Source organism: Oncorhynchus tshawytscha, linkage group LG19 (genome assembly GCF_018296145.1).
Source record: "Oncorhynchus tshawytscha isolate Ot180627B linkage group LG19, Otsh_v2.0, whole genome shotgun sequence".
Lineage (NCBI taxonomy): Eukaryota > Metazoa > Chordata > Actinopteri > Salmoniformes > Salmonidae > Oncorhynchus > Oncorhynchus tshawytscha.
This window is the reverse complement of record NC_056447.1, coordinates 15,334,600-15,360,081: the sequence shown is the minus strand read 5'-3', so window position 1 is coordinate 15,360,081 and position 25,482 is coordinate 15,334,600. Positions and strand designations below refer to the sequence as shown.

General features: G+C 41.9%; 1 protein-coding gene across 1 annotated transcript in view; it reads left to right on the top strand.

Moving 5' to 3' along the window:
• brsk2a (BR serine/threonine kinase 2a) overlaps positions 1–20,853 on the top strand; it is a 512,190-nt gene extending 491,337 nt beyond the window's left edge. The window contains exons 16-19 of the mRNA XM_042302009.1: positions 5,077–5,200; positions 7,467–7,647; positions 8,284–8,373; positions 18,373–20,853. Of these exons, the coding sequence (XP_042157943.1) occupies positions 5,077–5,200; positions 7,467–7,647; positions 8,284–8,373; positions 18,373–18,644 (667 nt within the window). The 3' untranslated portion in view covers positions 18,645–20,853. The remainder of the gene's footprint in view (positions 1–5,076; positions 5,201–7,466; positions 7,648–8,283; positions 8,374–18,372) is intronic.
• Positions 20,854–25,482: the final 4,629 nt, after the last annotated feature.

Sequence of the window (25,482 nt, the reverse complement as noted above, 5' to 3'; positions counted from 1 at the left end):
TTGACGCTGATCTTATATTCAGTAGTTCTTGTCGGCTGTATGTAAAGAAACCTAAGATGACCTGGGGTACTAGTGTAAGAAATAACACGTAAAAAAACAAAAAACTGCATAGTTTCCTAGGAACGCGAAGCGAGGCGGCCATCTCTGTCGGCGCCGGAAGTACAAGTAGTCTGTAGTACTACTGCCAAGAGATTAGCTATAGGTGTACCTACCTTAGGAGTCCCCTCAAAGCCTACAATTGACTATATACATACCCTGCTGAGCATCTGATACATGCCATTGGCTTGAGCTAGTGTAAGAGTCGGGGTTGGGCCTGTTTGCCTGCTCACGGCCGGGCGTATGAGTGACTTTCATGTTGAGGCCCTCCTTGCGGGAGTGGGGGCATGGGGTTAGCAGAAGGGGCATAGGTCTTATTTGAGGGGGCCAATATGGGGTGTGGGAATGGTTGGTTTGCGGGGTTATTGATTGGTTGGGGTGGGGGTGTGGATGTGGCTGGTGGTGCTGTGGTCTGGATGTAGGTCCTCCCGGCGTGGATCCTCTAGTGTAGGTCCGGTGGGGTGGTCCCGCAGGTCTGGTAGAGTGTCTCGCTGGTCTGGGCGGGGTGTCCATTGATCTGTTGCTCCTGTGTGAGGTGTTGGGGCTGCGGTTAAGGGCGATGTCCTTTAGTCACTCTCTCTCTCAATTCAATTTGGCATAGAGGACATGTGCAGGTTGGTTGGTCTGTCAGACACTGTGCCTCGTCTTATTGCAGGCAGCAATGTAGTGCGCTGCCAACCCACAGCTCTCTGTGTTTTCCCCCAACAGGATGGGTAGCTTATTCTCATCAGAGAGGTCTTTGAAACCTTCAATAACGGTTTAAAATTTAGGGAAATGACACTGTCTAATTGTTTTATATTCTTTACATGTTGACAGGAAATGCGGCTCTGTCTCCGGTTCTGCTGTGTTTAAGTGGTTGCACAGCCTTACCTCTACAGGGAGACTGCCCTTCTCAATGGATTGGCTGTACTCACTGAGCGTGTACTTTGTCAAGGTTTTTCTAAGGTTTTGATCAGTAACCATGGTCAAATAGTTTGCCATGATGTACTGTCAATTTAGGGCCAGATAGTGCTGCATTTTGCTTTGTGTTTCTTGTGTTGCAATTTAGTTTATTCTGATTGATTGGATGTTCTGGTCCTGAGACTTCAGTGTGTTAGTAAAACAGGTATGTGAACTCAGCCCCAGGAATAAAATTTGATTTGATTTGATTTGATTTGAAGACCAGCTGGATGAGGGGACTCTTTTCTTTGCTCAGGTCTTGGAATTGCATGGCTTGGTAATGATTTGAGAATGGGTCACTATATTTTAGATGTTTTCAAAATTGAATTCTGCCCTGCATGCATTGTTTGTTATTTACTTCTGGACATGTAGGATAATCTTACAGAACCCTGCATGCAGGGTTTGAAAGGGGTGTTTGTCCCCTTGAGTAAAATCTTGTTTTGCAAGTGGACCCCACACCTCGCTGCCATAAAGTGCAATTCGTGCAATGACACATTCAATTCGTTTTAGACACATTTTTATAGGTATTTCGATAAGAATGAGATTTTTAATGGCACAGAATGCCCTGTGTGCATTCCCTCCCAGTTCATTCATTGCCGGATTTAGGTGTCCAGTTGAGATTATTTCTAAACAGAAGTAATTGTAGTGTATGCAGTACTCTGTATATTTTGTACCGATTGAGAACTTAGCTCTTATTCCCTGAGATCTCTGGAAATCGTTACTTGTGTCTTTTTGGGGTTTTACTGCCAGGGCCCAGGTTTGACTGTACTGTCCTAGCAGGTCCAGGCTCTGTTGTAGGCCATGTTCTCTCAATTCAATTTCAATTCAATTTAAGGGCTTTATTGGCATGGGAAATATATGCATTACCGAAGCAGGTGAAGTAGATAATAAACAAAAGTGAAAATAACAACAAAAAATTAACAGAAAACAAAAAAATAAAAAAAATAAAGATGTTTCAAATGTTATGTCTTTACACAGTGGTTCTTCGAGCTTATGCCGCGACTGTCAGTGGTAGATGGTGGCATTCTGTCATTGCACCACACTATCACAAGGGGGAGTTAGAGCTGATCTATCGGTAGTCTAAATTGTGGCAATTTTGATTCTGAGAGTTTCTCTTCTCTGGCACTAGAGTCCTTGCATCATGCAACAACAAAAAAACTATTGGGGGTCCTGGAGTTAAGAGAGAACTTGGGTAAATACAATGAGGGAAAAACATGTGACTTTTGGTTTCTAAAAACGGGGGGGGGGGAGTAAAGGAGCTTGTCTGTCAGCCCTGCATTAAAGACCAAAATTGGTTAAAGAAAATTGTGATAAATAAAAATATATACCAGTTTCATTTAAGGACAAAAAATGACAGCTGTGCCATATAGATTGCAAAATAGTTGGGAAGAGGTTTTCGATTTACCCATTTATGAATTGACATGCAATTTTCCATTCCTCCTGAAAGCCCTAATATCTCTCCGTCACCCACACACACTTTATACATTCGCATAATAAAGGACTTAAAGGCTAATTTAATTTGATTTTAATACTGACAGCCAAAATAAATAAACATAAATATGGGTTGTATTTACAATGGTGTTTGTTCTTCACTGGTTGCCCCTTTCTTGTGGCAACAGGTCACAAATATTGCTGCTCTTATGGCACACTGTGGTATTTCACCCAGTAGATATGGGAGTTTATCAAAATTGGGTTTGTTTTTGAATTCTTTGTGGATCTGTGTAATCTGAGGGACATATGTGTCTCTAATATGGTAATACATCTGGCAGGAAGTTAGGAAGTGCACCTCAGTTTCCACCTCATTTTGTGGGCAGTGTGCACAGCCAATCTTGTCTTGAGAGCCAGGTCTTCCTACGGCAGCCTTTCTCAATAGCAAGGCTATGCTCACTGAGTCTGTACATAGTCAAAACTTTCCTTCTGTTTAGGGCCAAATAGCATTCTAGTTTGCTCTGTTTTTTGTTAATTCTTTCCAATGTGTCAAGTAATTGTCTTTTTGTTTTCTCATAATTTGGTTGGGCATAATTGTGTTGCAGTCCTTGGGCTCTTTGGGTTCTGTTTGTGTTTGTGAACAGAGCCCCAGGACCAACTTGCTTAGGGGACTCTTCTCCAGGTTCATCTCTCTGTAGGTGATGGCTTTGTTATGGAAGGTTTGGGAATCGCTTCCTTTTAGGTGGTTGTAGAATTTAACCTGTTAGGGCAAGGTGAGACGTCTGCATCTCACATAGCCTACAGGAAATGGAAATGCGCAACGCATTTCCAAGTTTATCATTTTAAAAGGCCAATTGATCATTAGAAAATATCCTTCATTTCTCAGAACAAGACAAGAACAGACTGATGAGTTTCTGGCCATTTTGAGCCTGTAATCGAACCCACAAAAGCTGATGCTCCAGATACTCAACTAGTCTAAAGAAGGCCAGTTGTATTTCTTCTTTAATCAGAACAACAGTTTTCAGCTGTGCTAACATAATTGCAAAAGGGTTTTCTAATGATCAATTGGCCTTTTAAAATGATAAACTTGGATTAGCTAACACAACGTCATTGGAACACAGGAGTGATGGTTGCTGATAATGGGCCTCTGTACGCCTATGTAGATATTCCATAAAAATCTGGTGTTGACAGCTACAATAGTCATTTACAACATTAACAATGTCTACACTATTTCTGATCAATTTGATGTTTTAATGGACAAAAAATGTGTTTTTCTTTAAAAAACAAGGACATTTCTAAGTGGCCCCAAACTTTGGAACGATAGTGTCTATATTCCTATTTATTGAACAAATAAACTTTTAGTACAATGTGTGTGTGTGTGTGTGTGTGCAGTTTAGTGCAGATGTATTGGAGGAGCTGTTTAATCTCACTCAATTCTACGGTGTTCTCCTGTACTCTGATGGCCTCTGCTTAGCTGTGCTGGTCCTGCTGTTGGCCCTTTTGGAATGGAGCAGGGCCAAGTCTGGGCCGGGGGGCTTCCTCTCTGGTCTGGTAGAGGTGGTGGTCTGGTACAGGGTAACAGGCTGGACCCGGTCTAGTCTGGCTAATCCGATGGAAGTGGTGATGCTCTGGTGGTGTGCGGGGCATGTGGGGTGTGCTGGGTCTGGTGGGGCGTTGAGGGGGCCTGGGGCTCTTTGGTGGGGCTCTCTCTCTCATAGCTAAGTGTGGAGTAAGCAATGCTCAATCATGAGATTTGATACTTCATAATGGAGGTTGCTAGGCAGCGCCTGTTAGTAGGCCTTTACCATCCTCGTGGCAGTTCTAAAGTTTGCGAGACATGTCACTTTGCCTAGCGCCGGTTGTTTTAATCAACTGAAGCAAATGAACGCCTGGCCATTAATTACATTTTACAGAATGGACTCATGAGTGCATTTAGGTGCGTGTTCTGCAGCAAATTCTCTTAACAATAGACAAACATAGGCTCATTCTGTTCAGAACATCCCAGGGTATGACACCGTGTAATCTTGTAACTGTACATTAAACATAGTGATCATAAACATTGACATGAGTTTTATGATATGGAAATTTTGAAGTGCACATTTGAACTCTTGATTATTTGGCTTGCTTGTGTAACATCAAAGCAGTGTTTATTGTTATTCTCTTTAACGTCTCATCTTTCAAAATACATCAATTCCTCTTAATTTACAGCATTTCACTCAATCAGACAACAAAACAAAAGTTGCCCAATTAGTGGGAGGGATGGGGCAACTTATTTTTGCGTGAGGTGCTCAAGTTCAGAACGGCTGTCAGTCAAAACTCATACAGCGTTGTGAAGCACAGAGCTTGAGCTCTGACGTCATGTATAGCATGTTACTGTACAGCCCAGCGTTCCAATTCAGTTTCTTATCAGTGCCAAAATCTGCCATTTTCAACCGATATAGAGGCACAAGTGTAAAGGGTTAAATGTATGTCAAACATGCAAACAGTCCAAATGTGAGGTTATGAATCTTCAGCCCGTAGTGATTTGTTTCAACATGAACATACATAAAACAGTACATAAAACATGTACTTTGATCAACTGTGTCAATCTGCCGTTTTCTCCCCTCCTTGCAGACTTGCCAAAAAATCCTGGTTTGGTAACTTCATCAACCTGGATAAAGAGGAGCAGATCTTCATCTTGATCAAAGATAAGCCTCTGAGCTCCATCAAGGCTGACATTGTCCATGCCTTTCTTTCGGTAGGTAAAACCTCTCTACCCCTTTCTCTCACTCTGTCTTTTTGGTCTCCTCCCTCTTTAGTTCCTCTCTCTAGTTACTCCTCCCTCTCTCCACCCTCAAACCTTCTCCTTGTGCCCTCTTACTCTACCTCTCCATGTCTCTTTCCTTCTCCTTTACTGATCTTATTTTCTGCTCTTTGCCACTTCTCATTCAGTCATTCATTCACCACATTTTCTCACTCCTACTTTGCTTTCCCGCCTCCTTCCTTCTCTCCGGCCTCCCTTACATCTCTTATTTTCCTCACTCTCCTCCACTCTGCTCTCCCTCTCCTATCATTCTCTCCTCTTAACTTCTCCTCCTTTCTACATAATGTATTCCCTATATCATTATGGATATGCTCTTTCCATGAGATAGATTTCACTTGGATTCACCTGGTCAGTCTATGGTCCCTTATGATGTCACTTGTTAAATCCGCTTCAATCAGTGTAGATGAAGGGGAGGAAACGGGTCTAAAGGGTTTTTAAACCTTGAGACAACTGAGACATGGATTGTGCCATTCAGAGGGTGAATGTACAGGACAAAAGATTTAAGTGCCTCTGAACGGGGTAGGGGCCAGGCACACCAGTTTGAGTGTGTCAAGAACTGCAGCTCTGCTGGGTTTTTCACGCACAACAGTTTCCCGTGTGTATCAATAATGGTTCACCACTCAATGGACACTCTGCCAACGTGACACAACTGTAAGAAGCATTGGAGTCAACATGGGCCACCATCCCTGTGGAACGCTTTTGACACCTTGTAGAGTCCATACCCCAACAAATTGAGGATGTTCAAAAAAGGGGTGCAACTCAATATTAGGAAGGTATTCCTAATGTATTGTACACTCAGTGTATATGCATATGTTGCAGGTATGTTGCAGTATAGCCCCATTACCTGCTATCAGCCTAACACCATAACATAACAATAACATAACACCAATGTTGATTGGTTTAGCTTAGAGGCGCGTGAGTGCACAGATCTGTGAATGTGTGCGTGCATATGTGTGTGTGCGTGTGAACATGTGTGAGTGTGTTTGCGTATGCTTACATATTTCTGATTTATCTAGCCATTCAGTAAGCTGATTGTGTTGCTATCCCTCCCATTTTCCTTTTGAATGGCACTCTGTACTCAAGGGCTACATCCCAATTGGCACCCTTTTCCCTACATAGTGCACTACTTTTGACCAGAGCGCTGTGGGTCCTGGTCAAAAGTAGTGCACTATGTAGGGAATAGAGTTGCATTTGGGACGCAAACCAGGTCAATGGAAAATCAACACGGACCACTGATCATTAGCATATAGATGCTTTGCCCTGAGTGCTGTGTGTGCGTGTGCGTGTGCGTGTGCGTGTGCGTGTGTGTGAGAGACTACAGGTCTCTCTCTCTCTTTGGCTTCTCCAAAGCCAGTGAATGAATAGTGAAAGCCGGTTTTCAGTGCAAGCCAACAGTACAAGCCAACAGAGAAGCACATATTTTACTCACAGCTTTAACAAAGTCTTATAGCAAATGGAAACTCTTGCTCCACTGTAGGTCAATCGCAAACCAATCTTCTATTCCTATGAGGTAGCTATTTTGTCCCCTAGTGTATGCTTGGTGGCCCAGAGAGTAGATGGACACTTGAATAGTTGGATCTATACTCCTTAGCACTCTAGGATTAATCAAACTCTTGGCAGCAGTTTGGTGAAACATGACAATTTGGGTAGGGTTGACACTGCATTAGCCTGAAATATGCGTTCCAAATGGCATCCTATTCCCTATGGTATAGTACTTTTAACAAGATGGGCCCTAAAGTCTCTGTGCCACGTGTCAATCTCAGATGCACTGACGTTGTAATCTGGTTAGAGTTGAATCTGTGCTTGGTTGCATTAGGGTAATTTTAATGACGTTATATTCAACCTGTTATTTATATAAGAGGTATGTGGCAAAAAGCTGAAAGTCACTCTCAATTTGTTATCTCTTTACTCACTTGAGCGAGTGAGTCTTTCTCTGTGACACTTTTTCTCCCTCTCTCTGTATGCTCCTCGCTCTCTATTCCCACTCTATGATCCTCTATCCCTACTTCCTTTCCTCAGGAGCCACACAATCAGCCGCTCCACCTCTTTCTCCCTCTCTCACCCTCCCTCCTTTTCTTCAGTCTCTCTTTCCTCTCTCTCTTCTTGATTCCCCCTTATATTTTTTCATCTCTTGATTCAGAATGTCCTCTTCATAACTACAAAATAAAACAACAACAAAAAAGATTTATCGCTCTTCCAGATCCCTAGTCTCAGCCACAGTGTGATCAGCCAGACGAGTTTCCGGGCAGAGTACAAGTCCACAGCCGGCCCCACGGTCTTCCAGAAGCCAGTCAAGTTCCAGGTGGACATCACCTACACAGAGAGCACCACCGCCCCCAAGGAGAACGGCATCTACTCTGTCACCTTTACCCTGCTCTCAGGTACACGTACACGCATTCATGCATGCACACACACATGCACACAAACACATGCAAGCACACTCCTGCTAGGTGTTTGTGTGTGCATGTTTGCATGTGCGTGTATGTGTTTGCGTCTTTCACAGTGTGTGTGTGTGCGCTCCATGGGACCAGATTGGAGGGAGAGGACACTTTCCCTGGTACTAATCATAGGCCATTTGGATCCTGCTGCTTCTCTGATGTTAGTGGTTACAGGAGACCGCACGCAGCCACACTCGCTTTTTCATCTCCATGATCTATCCTAACACTCTTCCCTCCTCCCCCACTCTAACCCCCTTGTCATCTTATTTTCTCTCCACCCTTTTCCTGTCCTCTCCTGACCTCTCCTCTCTTGACCCCTCCTTTGTTTTTCCTTTTTATTCCTTTTATTCCTTACTTTTCCTATTAATTTATTTACCCTTTTTCCTCCCCTCTCTGTCTTTCTCAATTTTTCTCCTCCCCTGTTCTGCCGTTTTCATGTTCCTGTGTACAGTACCTTTGTGTGTGTGAGTACAGAATGACTAACCTTGTTCTCCCCTTGTCTATTGCAATCATGTGTGTGTGTGTGTGTGTGCCTGCGTGTGCGTATTTGCCTGTTTGTGTGTGTGTGTGTGTGTATAGGACCCAGCCGGCGCTTCAAGCGGGTGGTAGAGACAATTCAGGGCCAGTTGCTAAGCACACATGACCAGCCGGGAGTTCAGCAGCTTTCTGGTGAGTTGAACACGCCCCCTTCCCTCCCACCAATACCCCCGTCACCCTCTCTCCCCCTCACTGCTAAAGCTAAGCTAGCACTCCTCCCCCACTCTCACGCCCTTTCCTTCCCTTTCACCCCCTCTCTGCTACAGCCTCCATATATTGCATAGCCCTCACTCCACCAAGTATGGGTAGAGTTTGCTCCATAACAACTGATCTAAGGTCAGATGTTTTTTTATGGTCCCTTAATTGTTATAAAGGATCAGGGGTAGGGTAATCTGATCTTGAGCCCTAAATGCCACTGCTCCACGGCTCCTCGCCATGGTAATGACAAAGCAACCACAATGCACCTCAATGAATTGCACTGCCACTACATTGAGATGTAGAGGGATCACACTCTCTAGCTAGCTCTATCTTTTTTAAACCCTTGTCACTCAAAATCCCCACCTCTTGTAACCATTTTTGCTGCCCATACCTGCCATTGACTAGACCACAGCTATCTGGTTAGACAGTGAATTTAGAGGACAGGTCAATTTAATCCTGGTAATAGGATCTCCTCCTCCCTCATCCAGAGAGGTTTTACTATGCCCAAAATCTGTCAATGAAAACAAGCCCACGAAGTGAGGAATTTGTATGGAGGTCAATGAGAGAGTGTCATATTTGGTCAACAACAAATGTAATTGCTCATTTGCTTACATGAGGCTTATTTGATTGAATAGAAGTTTAGTAATGGTTAGGTTGTTACGAATACACGGATATAGTAAGTGGACGCACGTGACATTTCGGCAACCCATATAACCCATTTTAGCATGGACATTGCCATGGAGGGCTTCCACCATTTTAAAGCTGTCAACTGGGTGGGAGTTCCTATGAGTTGGGAGCAATCAGACAAAGAAGAAGAAAATAATCACCTGATTAAAAATGGAGATGGCACTGCCCATGCTGTCACATACGCTAAAATAGCACAGATGAGACCTCTGTCTATCTCTATGGTCTGTTGTTCTAACGCATATCTGCCTTCTTAATGGCCCCACCTGATCTCGCCTCCCCCTGTTTTTCCATTGTTAGAGCGGTCACTTGAATATCTTGTCAATATATAATAAACAATCTTCGCTCATCTCTTGTTTTATCCATGAGCCATTTGGCCAATAATAAATCATTCTGTCCCAAAGTGCCTACCACATAGATCTCTTATAGACAATAGAAATGTCTATAAAGATTGAGAGAACAAAAGAAGAAGAAAGTAAAAGACACTCCTCTGTCCTCCTACTCACCCTCCTCATGGCCTTCCTCCTGTCTTATCCATCCATCTATCGCCGTCTCTCGTGTGTGTGTAAAACAAAATATCACAGTTTGACTTAGAAATTGAATGTTTTGTGCACGTTTTTCCAAACGTCTATGGGTGAGGTCAAGGCAAATGTTGGTTTTTGACGTTTAGGTTGAGACACTGTTACTAAACTCAGCAAAAGTGAAACCAAAAACACTGCAGTTGGGCTGAGAGTTTCACATCTCGTTAAGTTAAGGGTTAAATTAAGGAAAAATAGAAGAGGCAAGTGGAATGGGGAGAAATGCATTAAAGACCAAAATTGCTTAAAGGAAATTGTGATTAATAAAAAAGTATTCCAATTTCATGTAAGGACCAAAAAATTGACAGCTGTGAACCCTAAGTGTTGTGGTGCATTAGTTTACTTCAATTAGGGGTAGGGGAAATACACTTACAGAAATTTCTAAACTTGTTTTCGCTTTGTCATTATGGGGTATTGTGTGTAGATTGATAAGGGAAAAAATAAATTTAATCCATTTTAGAATTCAAAAAGTCAAGAAGTCAATACTTTCCGAAGGCACGATATATATTTTATTTATATATATTTCCCCCAAAAGATATATGGGGGATTGGAAATTATGCAGACAATTACATTAATGGAAGCCACAATCTATCTGCAAATAGTTAAGCTCATCTACCCCCTAAAAATACATGTAGAAAAGTTTAAGTAAAGGTTTGGGATATGGTTAAAATGGGGTCGTTTAGGAATTTATTCAGAGTGGTTAAGATAAAGGTTAAAGTTTGGAAAAGTTATAAAACAGAAAAACAAATAACTATTGCCTAGCACTGAACACGCAACCTTTGGTGCCAGAGAGCAGCTTTTTTACACCCATCCACCAGCAAGCTGACAGCCTACTTGAAGGTAATATTGCTCACCTTTGCCCATAGTGGCCGGTTTTGATGGCAATTCTAGATGTTCTTGGGACCTGGATGGTCATCTAACTTTGACTTCAAACTAGAGCAATCTCCCTGGTGTGTATTCCTTGTTCGCCATCCTCCTGATATCAGTACCATCTGCTGGCCAGACAGAAATACCACTAATATGTTCACGTATATTTTTTGCATGTGTACTACTATTTTAAATGTATTCTAAGTAACTAATTCTGCACCTATACTAACATTTTAACAATCACTGAATCAATATGTTAAAAGGAGGAGTGGTAGATGTTGAAAAGTGTTGAACAGTGCGACTTTCCCTGTTTGTCTGAAATCCAAAGTCAGATCCTTTGGTATCTATGATTGTGTTGATAAATTAATTTGCATATTGATATATTGCTACATCTGGCTGATATAAGGAGTTTGAGACCAGGCGGTCACCCTTCAGCCCATCCCCATGTAGATATATGTCCACTGCAACTCACTAAGCTTTATATTTTTTTGTCTTTGATTCCTCTCTCTCGCTCTCACACTCACACACAAACAGTATGCACGTGCAACACAAACACAAGGACATGCCATTCAACAGTATTGGAACAGAGCCACTGTTCATTGTAAGGTGGAATGTCATTAAGGCGAGTTGGTGTTATCAGTGGACTCTTAGAAAAAAGGTTCAGAAAGGGTTCTTTGGCTGTCCCCATAGAATAAACCCTCTTTGGTTCCAGGTAGAACCATTTTGGGTTCCATGTAGAATCCTCTGTGGAAAGGGTTTTACATGGAACCCCAAATGGTTCTACCTGGAACAAACAAGGGTTCTTCAAAGGGCTCTCCAATGGGGACAGCCGAATAACCCTTTTAGGTTCTAGATATAACTTTTTTTGCTAAGGGTTTGTCTTCTGATGTAGTATACTTTTTGTATCATTAGTAATTCAATTCTTATCCCTGTCGCACCTGAAACATCTCAGTGTTTAGAATGCCAGCTGAAAACTTACCTTGAAGTTAACATGAGTAGATTTGATGTCATAGGCCAAAAGCCTGTGTGTGTGTATGTATGTGTGTGTGTATGTATGTGTGTGTGTGTGTATATGTATGTGTGTGTGTGTATATGTATGTATGTGTGTGTATGTGTATATGTATGTATGTGTGTGTATGTGTATGTGTATATATATATGTGTATATATATATGTGTATATATATATGTGTATATATATATGTGTATATATATATATATATATATATATATATATATATATATATATATATATATATATATATATATATATATATATATATATATATATATATATATATATATATATATATATATATATATATATATATATCCTCACCATCCCAAACAGAGAGAGTGTGGAAGTATTTTGGAGTGACTCAACATCTCTCCCTTCTGTTGACCCCCAGTGCACGGATGTGCCCGAAGGCAAGCACTCTTGTCAACTTCCACTTAAAGTAGGCTTTACTTTGACACCTTTCACATCTGGTGCTACTAACTCTGTCAAGTAAATGCACTCCCACTTCTCTAGTCATCACACACACTTATAAAACTCTTGGAAGAACTGATTTGATTTAACATTAAGCACAGATAGTAAAATACTTCAAATTGTACAGGATGCGAACAGACAACTGACATTTTGACTCTCAGGAACACGTCAGTCATCTGTCCACATCCTGTACAATGGATTAAAGTGAGCTAAAATAATGTGGAGTACTCCAACTCCTTTTTACCTCAAATTAGTCAAGTTTTTATTGGTAAGCCATTCTTAGAGAAACAGTACAATTAAAATAAACAATTAATCTAGAATAAAGACTACTATCATGGATTTTTGCCAGCACTTTAATAGCAGCATCCCATAGCAGGGGTTTTACTGGGCTTAGGACCAAATGGCACCCTATTTCCTATTTATTGCACTACTTTTGACCAGGGTCCATAGAGTGCACTATATGGGGAATAGGGTGCCATTTGGGACTCAACTAAGGTGTAGTAGAGCCACTGGGTCAGTGGCACTATCTGAAGTGGCAGGGGCCAGTAATTAGCAGAGAACTTGGCTTTGCATAACAATAGGTGCAGGACAAAATACTTCATCAAGGCAGCTCGTTATGTCTATTAATCACCAATAAGAGCAGTCTCGAGGAGTGTGTGTGTGTGTGTGTGTGTGTGTGTGTGTTTGCGTGCATGCATGTGTTTGCATGCTTGTGTGTGTGTGTATGTGTGTAGCATACCTGGCAGGGATTTAATGTGTTTCTCAGAACAGAGGGTGATAAAAGGGGGAAAGATGGGGATGAGGGATGGTGTTGAAACAATTAACTGTCCTGTCTGTCTGATGCAAGCCTCTCTCCTTTCATCATTTAGATTGGCATGAGCGAGAGAGAGAGGAAGAGAAAGAGAAAGATGAAGGTTGAGCAGACAGAACACAGCACATGTTCTGTGCTCAAATCAAATCATATTGTATTTGTTGCATACACAAATTTAGCAGATGTTATTGCAGGTGTAGCGAAATGCTTGTGTTCCTAGCGCCAACAGTGCAGTAGAATCTAACAATATACACACAAATCTAAAAGTGAAAGAATGGAATTAAGAAATATATAAATATTAGGACGAGCAATGTCAGAGTGGCATTGACTAGCATACAGTAGAATATAGTATATACATATGAAATGAGTAAAACAGTACGTAAGCGTTGTTAAAGTGACCAGTGATTCCACATCTATGTACTGTACATAGGGCAGACGCCTCTAAGGTGCAGCGTTGAGTAAGCGGGTGCTAGCCGACTAGTGACAGTGACTAAGTTCAGGGCAGGATTCTGGGTGGAGGCTGTCCCGTCGATGTGGATGGGGGAGTGCTCGCTCTGTTGTCTCCTGAAGTCCACAATCAGCTCCTTCGTTTTGGTGACGTTGCGGGAGAGGTTATTTTCCTGGCACCACTCCACCAGGGCCCTCACCTCCTCCCTGTAGGCTGTCTCGTCATTGTTGGTAATCAGACCTACTACTGTTGGGTCATCTGCAAACTGATGATGAAGTTGGAGGCGTGCGTGACCACGCAATCAAGGGAGAAATGGAGTACAGGATGGGGGTGAGCATGCACCCGTGTGGGGCCCCTGTGTTGAGGATCATCTTAGCGGAGGTGTTGTTGCCTACATTCGCCACATGAGGGAGGCCCGTGAGGAAGTCCAGAACCCAGTTGCACAGGGTGGGGTTCAGACCCAGGGCCCCAAGCTTAATGATGAGCTTGGAGGGTACCATGGTGTTGAAGGTTGAGCTGTAGTCAATGAACAGCATTCTTAACTAGGTATTCCTCTTGTCCAGATGGGAAAAGGCAGTGTGTAGTGTGATGGAGATTGCCTCATCTGTGGATATATTGGGGCGGTATGCAAATTGAAGTGGGTCTAGGATGTGAGTGGTACGGGGTGATGGTCATTTAGTTAAATTACCTTTGCTTTCTTGGGTACAGAAACAATGGTGGTGCAGGGCTCTCCAACCCTGTTACTGGAAAGCTACCTTCTTGTAAGTTTTCACTCAAATCCCATTTGTAACAAACCTGATTTAGCTTATCAACCAGCTATTTATTAGAATCAGGTGCATATATTCAGGAGGGAGCAAAAACCTACCAGATGGTGTCTCTCCAGGACCAGGGTTGAAGAGCCCTGCTCTAGTGTACATCCACTCAGTTAACTGTTCCAAGTTGTAAAATGTTCAACCTAGAGATTTTTCTTCACAACTTTGCTGAATAACTTTATGATCCTAAGGGTTTCAAACTATTGCCTCAATATTTTGGAGTGACTCGGGCTTTCTGTAATAGGGGTTTGAAGACAGTCTGAAACTGTTACTGAAGTCATAAAAGGCTAGTGTAAGTTAGTGTCCTCCCAGGTTTTAGAGCCTAGTATAGTAGCAGTGTGTGTGTGTGTGTGTGTCCTTCAGCCTGCTTCACAGTATATCAAATCAAAATCAAATCAAATTTTATTTGTCACATACACATGGTTAGCAGATGTTAATGCGAGTGTAGCGAAATGCTTGTGCTTCTAGTTCCGACAATGCAGTAATAACCAACAAGTAATCTAACTAACAATTCCAAAACTACTGTCGGTACTATGGTGTTAAATGCCGAGCTGTAGTCGATGAACAGCATTCTCACATAGGTATTCCTCTTGTCCAGATGGGTTAGGGCAGTGTGCAGTGTGGTTGAGATTGCATCGTCTGTGGACCTATTTGGGCGGTAAGCAAATTGGAGTGGGTCTAGGGTGTCAGGTAGGGTGGAGGTGATATGGTCCTTGACTAGTCTCTCAAAGCACTTCATTATTGACGGAAGTGAGTGCTACGAGGCGGTAGTCATTTAGCTCAGTTACCTTCGCTTTCTTGGGAACAATGGTGGCCCTCTTGAAGCATGTAGGAACAGCAGACTGGGATAGGGATGGATTGAATGCAGTCTGGGCCTGCAGCCTTGCGAGGGTTAACACGTTTAAATGTTTTACTCACCTCGGCTGCAGTGAAGGAGAGGCCGCATGTTTTGGTTGCAGGCCGTGTCAGTGGCACTGTATTGTCCTCAAAGCGGGCAAAAAAGTTATTTAGTCTGCCTGGGAGCAAGACATCCTGGTCGGGGCTGGTTTTCTTTTTGTAATCCGTGATTGACTGTAGACCCTGCCACATACCTCTTGTGTCTGAGCCGTTGAATTGAGATTCTACTTTGTCTCTATACTGACGCTTAGCTTGTTTGATTGCCTTGCGGAGGGAATAGCTACACTGTTTGTATTCGGTCATGTTTCTGGTCACCTTGCCCTGATTAAAAGCAGTGGTTTGCGCTTTCAGTTTCACGCGAATGCTGCCATCAATCCACGGTTTCTCGTTTGGGAATGTTTTAATTGTTGTTATGGAAACGACATCTTCAACGCACGTTCTAATGAACTCGCACACCGAATCAGAGTATTCGTCAATGTTGTTGCCTGACACAATAGAAAACATATCCCAGTCCACGTGATGGAAGCAGTCTTGGAGTGTGGAATCAGATTTGTCGGACCAGCGTTGAACAGACCTCAGCGCGGGAGCTTCTTGTTTTAGTTTCTGTCTGTAGGCAGGGATCAACAAAATGGAGTCGTGGTCAGCTTTTCCGAAAGGAAGGCAGGGCAGGGCCTTATATGCGTCGCGGAAGTTAGAATAGCAGTGATCCAAGGTTTTGCCAGCCCTGGTTGCGCAATCGATATGCTGATACAATGTAGGGAGTCTTGTTTTCAGATTAGCCTTGTTAAAATCCCCAGCTACAATGAATGCAGCCTCAGGATGTATGGATTCCAGTTTGCAAAGAGTCAAATAAAGTTAGTTCAGAGCCATCGATGTGTCTGCTTGGGGGGGAATATATACGGCTGTGATTATAATCGAAGAGAATTCCCTTGGTAGATAATGCGGTCGACATTTGATTGTGAGGAATTCTAAATCAGGTGAACAGAAGGACTTGAGTTCCTGTATGCTTTTGTGACCACACCACGTCTCGTTAGCCATAAGGCATACGCCCCCGCCCCTCTTCTTACCAGAAAGATGTTTGTTTCTGTCGGCGCGATGCGTGGAGAAACCAGCTGGCTGCACTGACTCTGATAGCATCTCTCCAGTGAGCCATGTTTCCGTGAAGCAAAGAACGTTACAGTATCTGATGTCCCTCTGGAATGCTACCCTTGCTCGTATTTCATCAACCTTGTTGTCAAGAGACTGGACATTGGCGAGAAGTATACTGGGGAGTGGTGCACGATGCGCCCGTCTCCGGAGTCTGACCAGAAGACCGCTACGTTTCCCTCTTTCACGAAGTTTTTTTGGGTCGCCGGCTGGGATCCATTCCGTTGTCCTGGGTGAAAGGCAGAATACAGGATCCGCTTCGCGAAAGTCATATTCTTGGTCGTACTGATGGTGAGTTGACGCTGCTCTTATATTCAGTAGTTCTTCTCGACTGTATGTAATGAAACCTAAGATGACCTGGGGCATGCAGTCAACTGGTCAATTAAACCACAATTTATTTCAAATAAAAAGCCCACTGACATAAAATGCTGATTAAAAGCATCACTTATCTAATTTTTCTCAGTAATGGTGCCAGAGTCTTAAACAACTTTCTTAGGCAGGGAAAGAGGAATTTCCACGCTTCAGTGCATGAACTGTTTTCCAAAATTTAGATGGATCACCAGCAGAGTCATAGATAGAAAAAAGTATCTAGATGTAACTTTATTGAGGTAGTGCATCTACAGAGTCAGTTTTTCTAGCCTTGGACCAGACGTGATTACTCATCAGAAGATCTGAAAGTTCTATAGAGAACCAAGGATTTAAAAAAAATTTTTTTTACTCTAAGGCGTTGGCAGTGTTTGTTTGCCAGAGGGATAAAAATAGATGAGAACAATTCTAGAGCTAATTTAGGGTCAAGCATTCAGCTGTCAGAGTAAAACATATCATGAAGAAAAATGTGTGGGAAAAATGTTTAAAATGAGTGTTAATGTGTTTGGTATCTCTAATACATGCAATAGAACAGTGATCACTGAGATCATTAGCAAATACTCCACTGTACTTGTGGGCGATATTTGTCAGAATCAGGTCAATCAGCAATACGTTTGCTGGATTTTTTTACATTACTCTGTGTGGGTTTTGCAATCAGTTGAGTTAACGTCATGACAAATATTGTTAAAATGGTCTGAGCCCGGTATGCTAATCTAAGTTAAAATCCATAGAGTCGACTAATTCAGATGACAGAAATGGGGGGGTGGGGGGAGTTAGCTAGATACTCTGGTTAAAGTCAGTCATGAGAATATGCTGATCATATTTAGGTTATAATAGTTCATTGGTCTGCTTTTAAAAAATTACTTTTTAACCCTAATTGGAGGTTACAGTCTTATCCCATTACTTAAACTCCTGCACGGACTCTGGAGAGGCAAAGGTCGAGAGTCATGGGTCCTCTGAAATAAGGCCCTGCCAAGTCGCACTGCTTCTTGACTCACTACTCGCTAAACCCGGAAGTCAGCCGCACCAATGTGTCGGAGGAAACACTGCACAACTGGCGACATGCATCTGCCTGGCCAGCCACAAGGAGTCGCTAGAGTGCAATGGGATAAGGACATCCCGACCCTAACCAATTGTGCGGCGCCTTATGGGTCTCCCGGTTGCAGCTGGCTGCATCACAGCCCATGATCAAACGCGGGTCTGTAGTGACGCCTCTAGCACTGCGATGCAGTGCCTTAGACCGCTGCGCCACTCGGGAAGTTTCAGATTGAATTTTTACTGATGATAATACCCACGTCCAATTTCGAATCACTCTTGAGCGATCTGGCTAAGGATAGCACTCAGTATAGCCTAAAGAGCTGGCTTTGCTAATACGTTACAAAACAATACACTGCAGTTGTTCAGACAGCGTTTGTGTTTGATTTTAAATTATATTTTTCAAATAAATGATTGATTCAGGCTGTCATTCGCTGGCATGCTTCGGAATGTTGATCACGTGATCACCTGTTTTGTTAAACAACTGCTAAAATATTAAATATTGTATTTATAATTACCATTGGATTGTACTGTATATGGTAAATAGCAGTCCAAATTGTCACTTTCTCTATAATGCTCCAATCTTTACCACTGACCTAAATTGACCTACATCCCGCTTCTCATTGGCTAGACCTGACAGTGATATCATATTGTGGTGTCTTTTATATGTTGAACACACACACACATTCACCCGACGTGGCTGTCACAGTGGCCCTCACCCTCCCTCCATCTCTCTCCCACTTTCTCTTCCCCACCTTCTGTCAGTCTCTCTAGCCTCCTCTTCTCACATAAACCCTAATGTTCATTGTTTGTTCTCTCTCTCTTCCTCTCCCTCTCTCCCCGTTTTCTTTGCTTCCCGTTTGTGTACCTAGGTAGCCCCTTGAATAACTTCTTTGACGTAATTGAAAAACTTTTTTCAGAGGAGAAGAACGGCCAGGTGCCTCACCACCAACCCCCCGCTACCCCAACCACCCGACATTGCTCCTCTTCCATGCGAGAAGATACAAAATGTCCGCCCGCCACGGGCCGAGACAGAGTCAGGATGGCGTCCATTGGGACACTGGAGGAATCCTAGACCAGGAAACTGTCGTAGCAGTAGAGCCAAAATGTTAGTTAGAGCTAAGATGAAGCATTAAAGATCCAAACCCGAGTATCACTTTACCCATTCTTATCAGGGGTTTTGGAAAAGTGGTCAGAAACTTGACAATGAAAAAGCTAGCAGTACTGTAACTGAACATACCCTCTTTGGACTCAATATACTTTTTGTATGAAAGAATGACTGTATAGAGAATTTGAATCAAACAGATATTTTACCAAACCCACAATCTCCCCTCATCTTAACACACACACACACACACACACACACACACACACACACACACACACACACATCACCCCATCTAAGCGTCTGTGCCATTTTGTGTGCTCTCCCTCCCCCACTCTTTTGATCACATATTGGCACTGTTCCAAATATAAATACATCCTTGAAGTAATCACAGATCTGAATAGGTTAGATTGGTGAAAGTAGTAGGGTGGTAACCTTGCTTACATCTATCCAATCACTGTGCTTACCTCAAGGAAACGAGGAAGGAAGGATCCATTTCTGTATTAGTACAGGGCCATTGTGTTCTCTCTCCTCTGCTCACCTGTGTGATGACTTGACTTGTTTCTACTACCAGGAATTATCCAGAAAACCTATTAGATCCTCCTCCTGCCTCCCTGCTCCAATCCGCCTATCCTCTTCCTCCTTGGTCATCACTTCAACCCCACCGTCTGCACACCAAGAGATGGACATTTGTTGACTGAGTTGGGGACCGCTTTTCAAGGGGCCTCCTTCGCTACCCCGAGCAGCAGTCCCCGAGGGAGAAAACAGCAATCCATATCCCTCTGATACACAAGCATGTTATACATATACAAATGCACACACACACACACACTTTTATCCCTTCACATGTATATACACACACACACACACACACATACACACACACACACACACACACAGATTATTAAGCATTTAACACCCAAACACACAATCTCATTACACAAATAAATACACGCTCCCCTTCTCACACACTATTGCACAGTATTTATAGACAAACTCTGGGATGTAATAACAAGAACAAAGAACAAAAAAATGGACAGAACAATGAAGTGACCAAAAGGAGAAGCGAAGGAGGATGAGTTTGTTGATCTACTGTAGTATCAACATCCGACGCGGACGCTTGCTGGATTGTATCGTTTCTCTTTTTAATGTACTTCCTCTTTCTTCGTGAAGAAACTGGATTTAAAAATACTAAGGGATTCAGGGTGGAGGTGGGTATTGGGGTATTGGGGGTTATCTAAATGAATGATCTACTCTGTTGTACAGACTGAATTCATTTCGTATGTAAAAAGGAAATGTCTAGTTGTGACAGTGTTTAGATATATCAGTAGGACCAGGTTTTACAAACTTGCGTTGCCACACTTCCCTTTTTCCCCCCTTTATTTCGCCCTGTATTTTTGTTTATATGGTCATTTAGGATTATGAATTTGTTTGATTTGATCTGAGTAAGGTGTCATGGTACAAACATTACTGTATTCACCAAGTTTCTACCCCTTTTCCCCAGAGCACTTTGTCATTTGTCATGTACAGTATACCTATTTTAGTCTTAACTACCAGCAGTAGGAGTTTGAGGAGAAAAAAAAAAGTGAAATGCAATTGTGGATATTTTTGTATTTTTTCCTTATTTATTCATATTTGTTCATTTTCTCTGTTCCGTTTCCAAATTTGTTATTGTAACCTCACTCTTTATATGAAAGAAAAGCTGTTAGATCAGTTGAATGTTATTTATTTATTTACCTGCTTGTATGTTTGTAAATGAGGCAACAAGCTTTTGTTCAGTCAAATATTTAATTTTTTTCATTCCTTTGGCTGACTGTATTTCTTTCCTAGTGTTCAAGAGGGAGGGGGAAATACTTGTGTTGTATGTGTTTAAAGGTCCACTGCAGCTCTATTTTTTTTCTCAACATCAAAACATTTCTGGGTAACAACCTTAATGTGATTGTTTTCAATTAAAATGATCAAAAACAAAATAAAATAGCTTCTTAGCAAAGATACTTTTCTCAAGCAACAATTTTATCTAGGACTGTCTGGGAGTGGTCTGAGTGGGGAGGGGAAACTGAAAACTAGCTGTTATTGGCAGAGAAGTTTGGGACACTTTCTTATGGGTCTATTAACTCATTTACCGCCTGGTGATGTCACCAGGCAGGCCAATACTCCATCCCACTCAAACAGGCTGAAATTTCAGGCAGTCTTTTCAAACAGCTCTTACATTAAAAGGGCATTTTCATCATTTTCACAATGTCACAGTATTATTCTAACCTCATAGTGTGGAAATATATATAACATACAGTAAATCTAGATTTTGACTGCACTGGGCCTTTAAGAAAAATGATTTTACCAGTCATTTAAGAATGTAGAATTTAGCCTCTTTTGGGGAGAAATATTGCTTCTATTGATACTTGTCAGTTTCATCTAATCATCATGTGTGTAGACCAGTTAGAGGTGTCAAACAACTTCCTTATCCACTCTTCTTCTCTTGTACAGTACATAGACAAACATGGGGGTTGAAATGCTTCTTCTTCTTCTACACTGGAGATATTCCTGCTCTTATGCTTTTATCTTGTATTGCTGTGTGCATGTAAACATGAGCTTTTCTTTGCATGGCTTTAGTGTTAATGCTCCATAGAACTCTCTCACTTTCTTTCCCTCTGCCCTTAGCCTAACAATTCTCTCTTTCTCTTCTTATGTTTAGCCTCCGCCACCTCTTCTTCTCCACTCTTGTTTCTTTTCCTCTATCTCTCCTTGCCCCCTCCTCTCTCTCTCTTCTTCTCCCCCCTTATCATCTATCTTGTGCACAGCATTGAGTGATGCTTCCTCTTGCTCTGTCCGTCACTCTGTACGGCTGTAAGGGAGGAAGCGCTGAGGGCACCGGGTGCTAGGGGAATCACACAGTCCTGGGTGGTGTCCCAAATGGCACCCTATTCGCTACGTAGTGCATTACTTTTGACCAGAGACCTATGGGTCTTGGTCAAAAGTAGTGCCCTATATAGGGAATAGGGTGCCATCTGGGACACAGCCTTAAAGCGTTAACCGGTGAAAAGGGGCACCCGCATTGCTGATGTTTTGGCGGTGTCGGAGGTGTAACTGCGTTGGAGCTGTCAAATCGGTGAGCAGTAAATCTTGATCATTGTCACGAAGCCACACCCATCCAACTTGCGTTAGAAGTTCAGAACGACAGCGAATATTTGTATAAACCTTGCTGTCTGTCTCTCCGACATTTGCAACATTGAATTAGAATATTGAAACAATCTCCAGCTGTCCCATAGTATTGAACGTGTCAGGAGTCGGGACAACAGGCAGGCAGCTTTTCAGCCAGTCGAAATCATGAGCCAGCATAGTTCTTTGTATATATCCATAAAAATGATCAATAGAAAACAGGTCAAACAAAATGAAGTGCAGCTAGTTTGGAGTCTTTCCAGCTTCAGTTTGAAGTGATTGTGTTAGGTGTGTTCTCATCTAGCTCTCGAACAACAATGTCCTGACGAGGTGAAATCGCGTATCATTAGCTTATTATTATGGATGTAGCCAAGTAAATGTCACTACAAAACAGCTTAAACAAATGCAATTGCAGCTATTTTGTTGTTATTCTGGCTGCACTGTTTGACGTAACTGTAAATTAGTCATAGTTGGCTCGTTAGCCAGCAAAGGATAAGAACGTTGCCAGCCAGTATGGCAATGGAACGTTTAGATCGATGACTGAGTCGCATCCATAGATACAGAACAAAAAGACTGAACGACTGGGTCTCTTCTCTGGCAACTGAACCGAAAGAACGATTGACCAGCCGACTTGGGTAGCAAGTATAGTTGCTACCCAAGAACTATATCTTGTGGAAGGATAAAGTAGTATGAAAAAATTCATCAAAACAAAGTTAATGAAATATGTCAATCATTATTTGAATATGTTGGTAATAAGGAACAGCCTCTATTCATCTTGTGTACAGTAGTTACAAATCTCTGAACTCATTGCTATGCAATTAAAATGCAATTACCGAAGTATTATGTAACACAAAGCGAATAAGATGTTGCTCCAAATGTAACTGAAATGTTTTACCCAGGCACAAGGACAGTTTCATGTAAAGTGTTACTGAGAACGCTAACACTAACATAAACATTTCTATTAAGTGTCGAAAGGAAACTAAATAGTACAATACTGCCTTCGTAAATCAACTGAAGCCAAGGTAGGTTGAAAATTCTGTTAGTTTGTATTCTAAACTACCCTTTTAAAGATGGTGCATTGTGTGTTTGAAACAAGAACACTTACCCTCAGATGGACGAAGAGGTCAAGTTGTTTTTGCTAAGCATCCAACTTGCTGTTTGCAATGTTTGCAAATGGTTTTGAATTCTCTGCAGTATTTTCAGGTATGCTAAAATTTATTGCAGTTTTCAAGCTTTTCAGTGGCATGTTGAACGAGTCATACTTGAGTTGAAAGTCACAACTTATTTACACTTATCTGTACAATTAATTAGCTGGTTAATTGGTTTGACTAATGGACATTTACAGAATGGTCAGATAGAAATGTAGTGTAGATCAAATAGGACTGTTAGATAGATTGGAATAGTATAGGAGATTGTGTGTGCTTTAGTCATTTTATTTCCATCTTCAACATGCAGCTACAAATTCATCCCTGACCATAGTTGAAGGTAGCCAATCCAATAGTTCCTGAGATGTGTATTCAAATATTTGCTTAAAGTTGTTGCTTTCTCAGATTTGTAATCAAATAGTGTAAAACAGTAGTTACTTTCGGAGATGTGTATTCAAATATTTGTAAAAAGTATATTTTTTGGGGGGGATCTGTATTCAAATTGTTTTAATCACCTACAAAGAAACTAGTTATCCCAGGTTTGCAAGGCTGCATGGGATTTCTGCACGCAGAGACATAAAAATAGTATCTACGAGTTCATCTGACTTGTTAATGTGACTCTGTGTAGCCAATGGCAATGTCCACTTTAGGTATAATGCCAAACGCCACTTGTCGATTTGACAGCTCTAATGCAGTTCTACCTGTGACACTGCCAAAACAACATCTATGCTAAAGCAATACCCTACTGTTAGTTACCTCTTCACCCTCCCTATTTTCTACAGTGGAAAAACTAGCGACATTAAGGTCATCCGATGATACCAGTTATGGTTACAGAGCATTTGGGGTATTGTAGTTCTCATGCTACACCAGGGCCGCAAGCACTCCTTTTATTACCAGAGCGGGATACAAGCAAATAAACAATGTCATCCTTCTTGTAACATAACTGTGAGCAACTTCAGTATGGAAAACTCCAATAAACTCAGTTAAGGGTTTTGTGTTGCCGTGTGTGTGTGTATGTATGTGTGTGTGAGTGTGTGTGTGTGTCTCTCTCTCTCTCTCAATGCAGTTAATGCAGAAATCAAAGAACCAGCATAGTTGTTTGTATATATCCATAAGAATTATCAATAGAAAACAGGTCAAACAAAATGAAGTGCAGCTAGTTTACTCTGTCACTTAATGCAGTACCTTTCCACACCAGCAGAGAGAAGCAGATCGCTTCAATAACATATACTGGACCTTTTCTCAGGTAAGCTATCTCCTATGGTGTTGTTGGGTGTCGAACATGTCGTCCTAAGGCTTACATACATTAAAAACACACACTCCAATCTCCTAAAACTCTTATTCTCACCATCTCTGTGAACCTTCCATATAGTTTTCTGCATTGCTTATATCCTGTTGGAATTCCAAGCTACATAACAGGGGACACACTCTGGGATAATCCCAATTGCATACTCCTTGCGTCCTCTCTCTTCTCTCGTCTGCTTCGCAAAACCATTGGATGAGAAAGCCAGAGGTCCCTCCAATCTCAACTTCTCCTCCAATGGGTTTTGAGAAGGAGGCGAGGAGAGAGCAGGACACAAGGAGTATGCAATTGAGATCTTCCCATTTTAAGAATCAAAAGGGGCATAAGTGACACTGGGTCAAATGTTGTACTTTTTAGTTGAGCATCATATAAGTATTATATTTAAATAGTCATCTAAAATAGGGGCTCAATTGAATCCATAACGCTGAAGTTCAGCGCTATAGGGCAACTGAAATTTAAAGGCAATGCTCCCACGTTTGCGGAGACTGCGTTCCCCATAAACACTGTATATGTCAGTGCAATCGGAAATTGGCTTTATATTTCAAATGCTTTATAGCGCTGAACTTCGGCGATAAGGAATGAATCGAGCCCTAGATCTATCCAGTGGCAAAATAATCTACTCAAATCTAACCTGGTCCCAGATCTGTTTGTGCTCTTGCTAATTCCATTGCTGTCAACGGCATGGCAATTCCATAAGGAGTTGGCAACAGAGAAGAAACAGACAGGCACCCAGGCTAACAAATACTTACCTGCATTGAAATAAAAGGTAAAAACATAAAGACCTATTAAAACCAATTGCTTGCCAGGCTTGATGCTTTATTACAGTATTTATTACAGTATTGAGCAGTAAAGCAGAGTTTACGTAAGAGGTTGCAGTTCCAAATCCCATGTTGGCTACTGTTATATCCTATTCATACTATTGTGCCTAACCAACCAAGCTGCACTGGCCTGGTTCCTCATCCACCATAGTTTCTGGAACTGTGCTGAAAATGAGAATAATAAAATAGCCTGGGCCAGCACAGTGTGGTTCAGGTCAGCACAATAGTGTGAAATTATATTATTGTACCTTGCCAGGGTTTTGTTCATTAGGGCACGTGACGGAAAACATTTAGCAATGTAAAACAAAACATTTGAATTCTCAGGTACTCCCTACCGGTTTCAGTCTGGTTTCTTCCATTTGAACATGACCCAGTTTACTTACAGT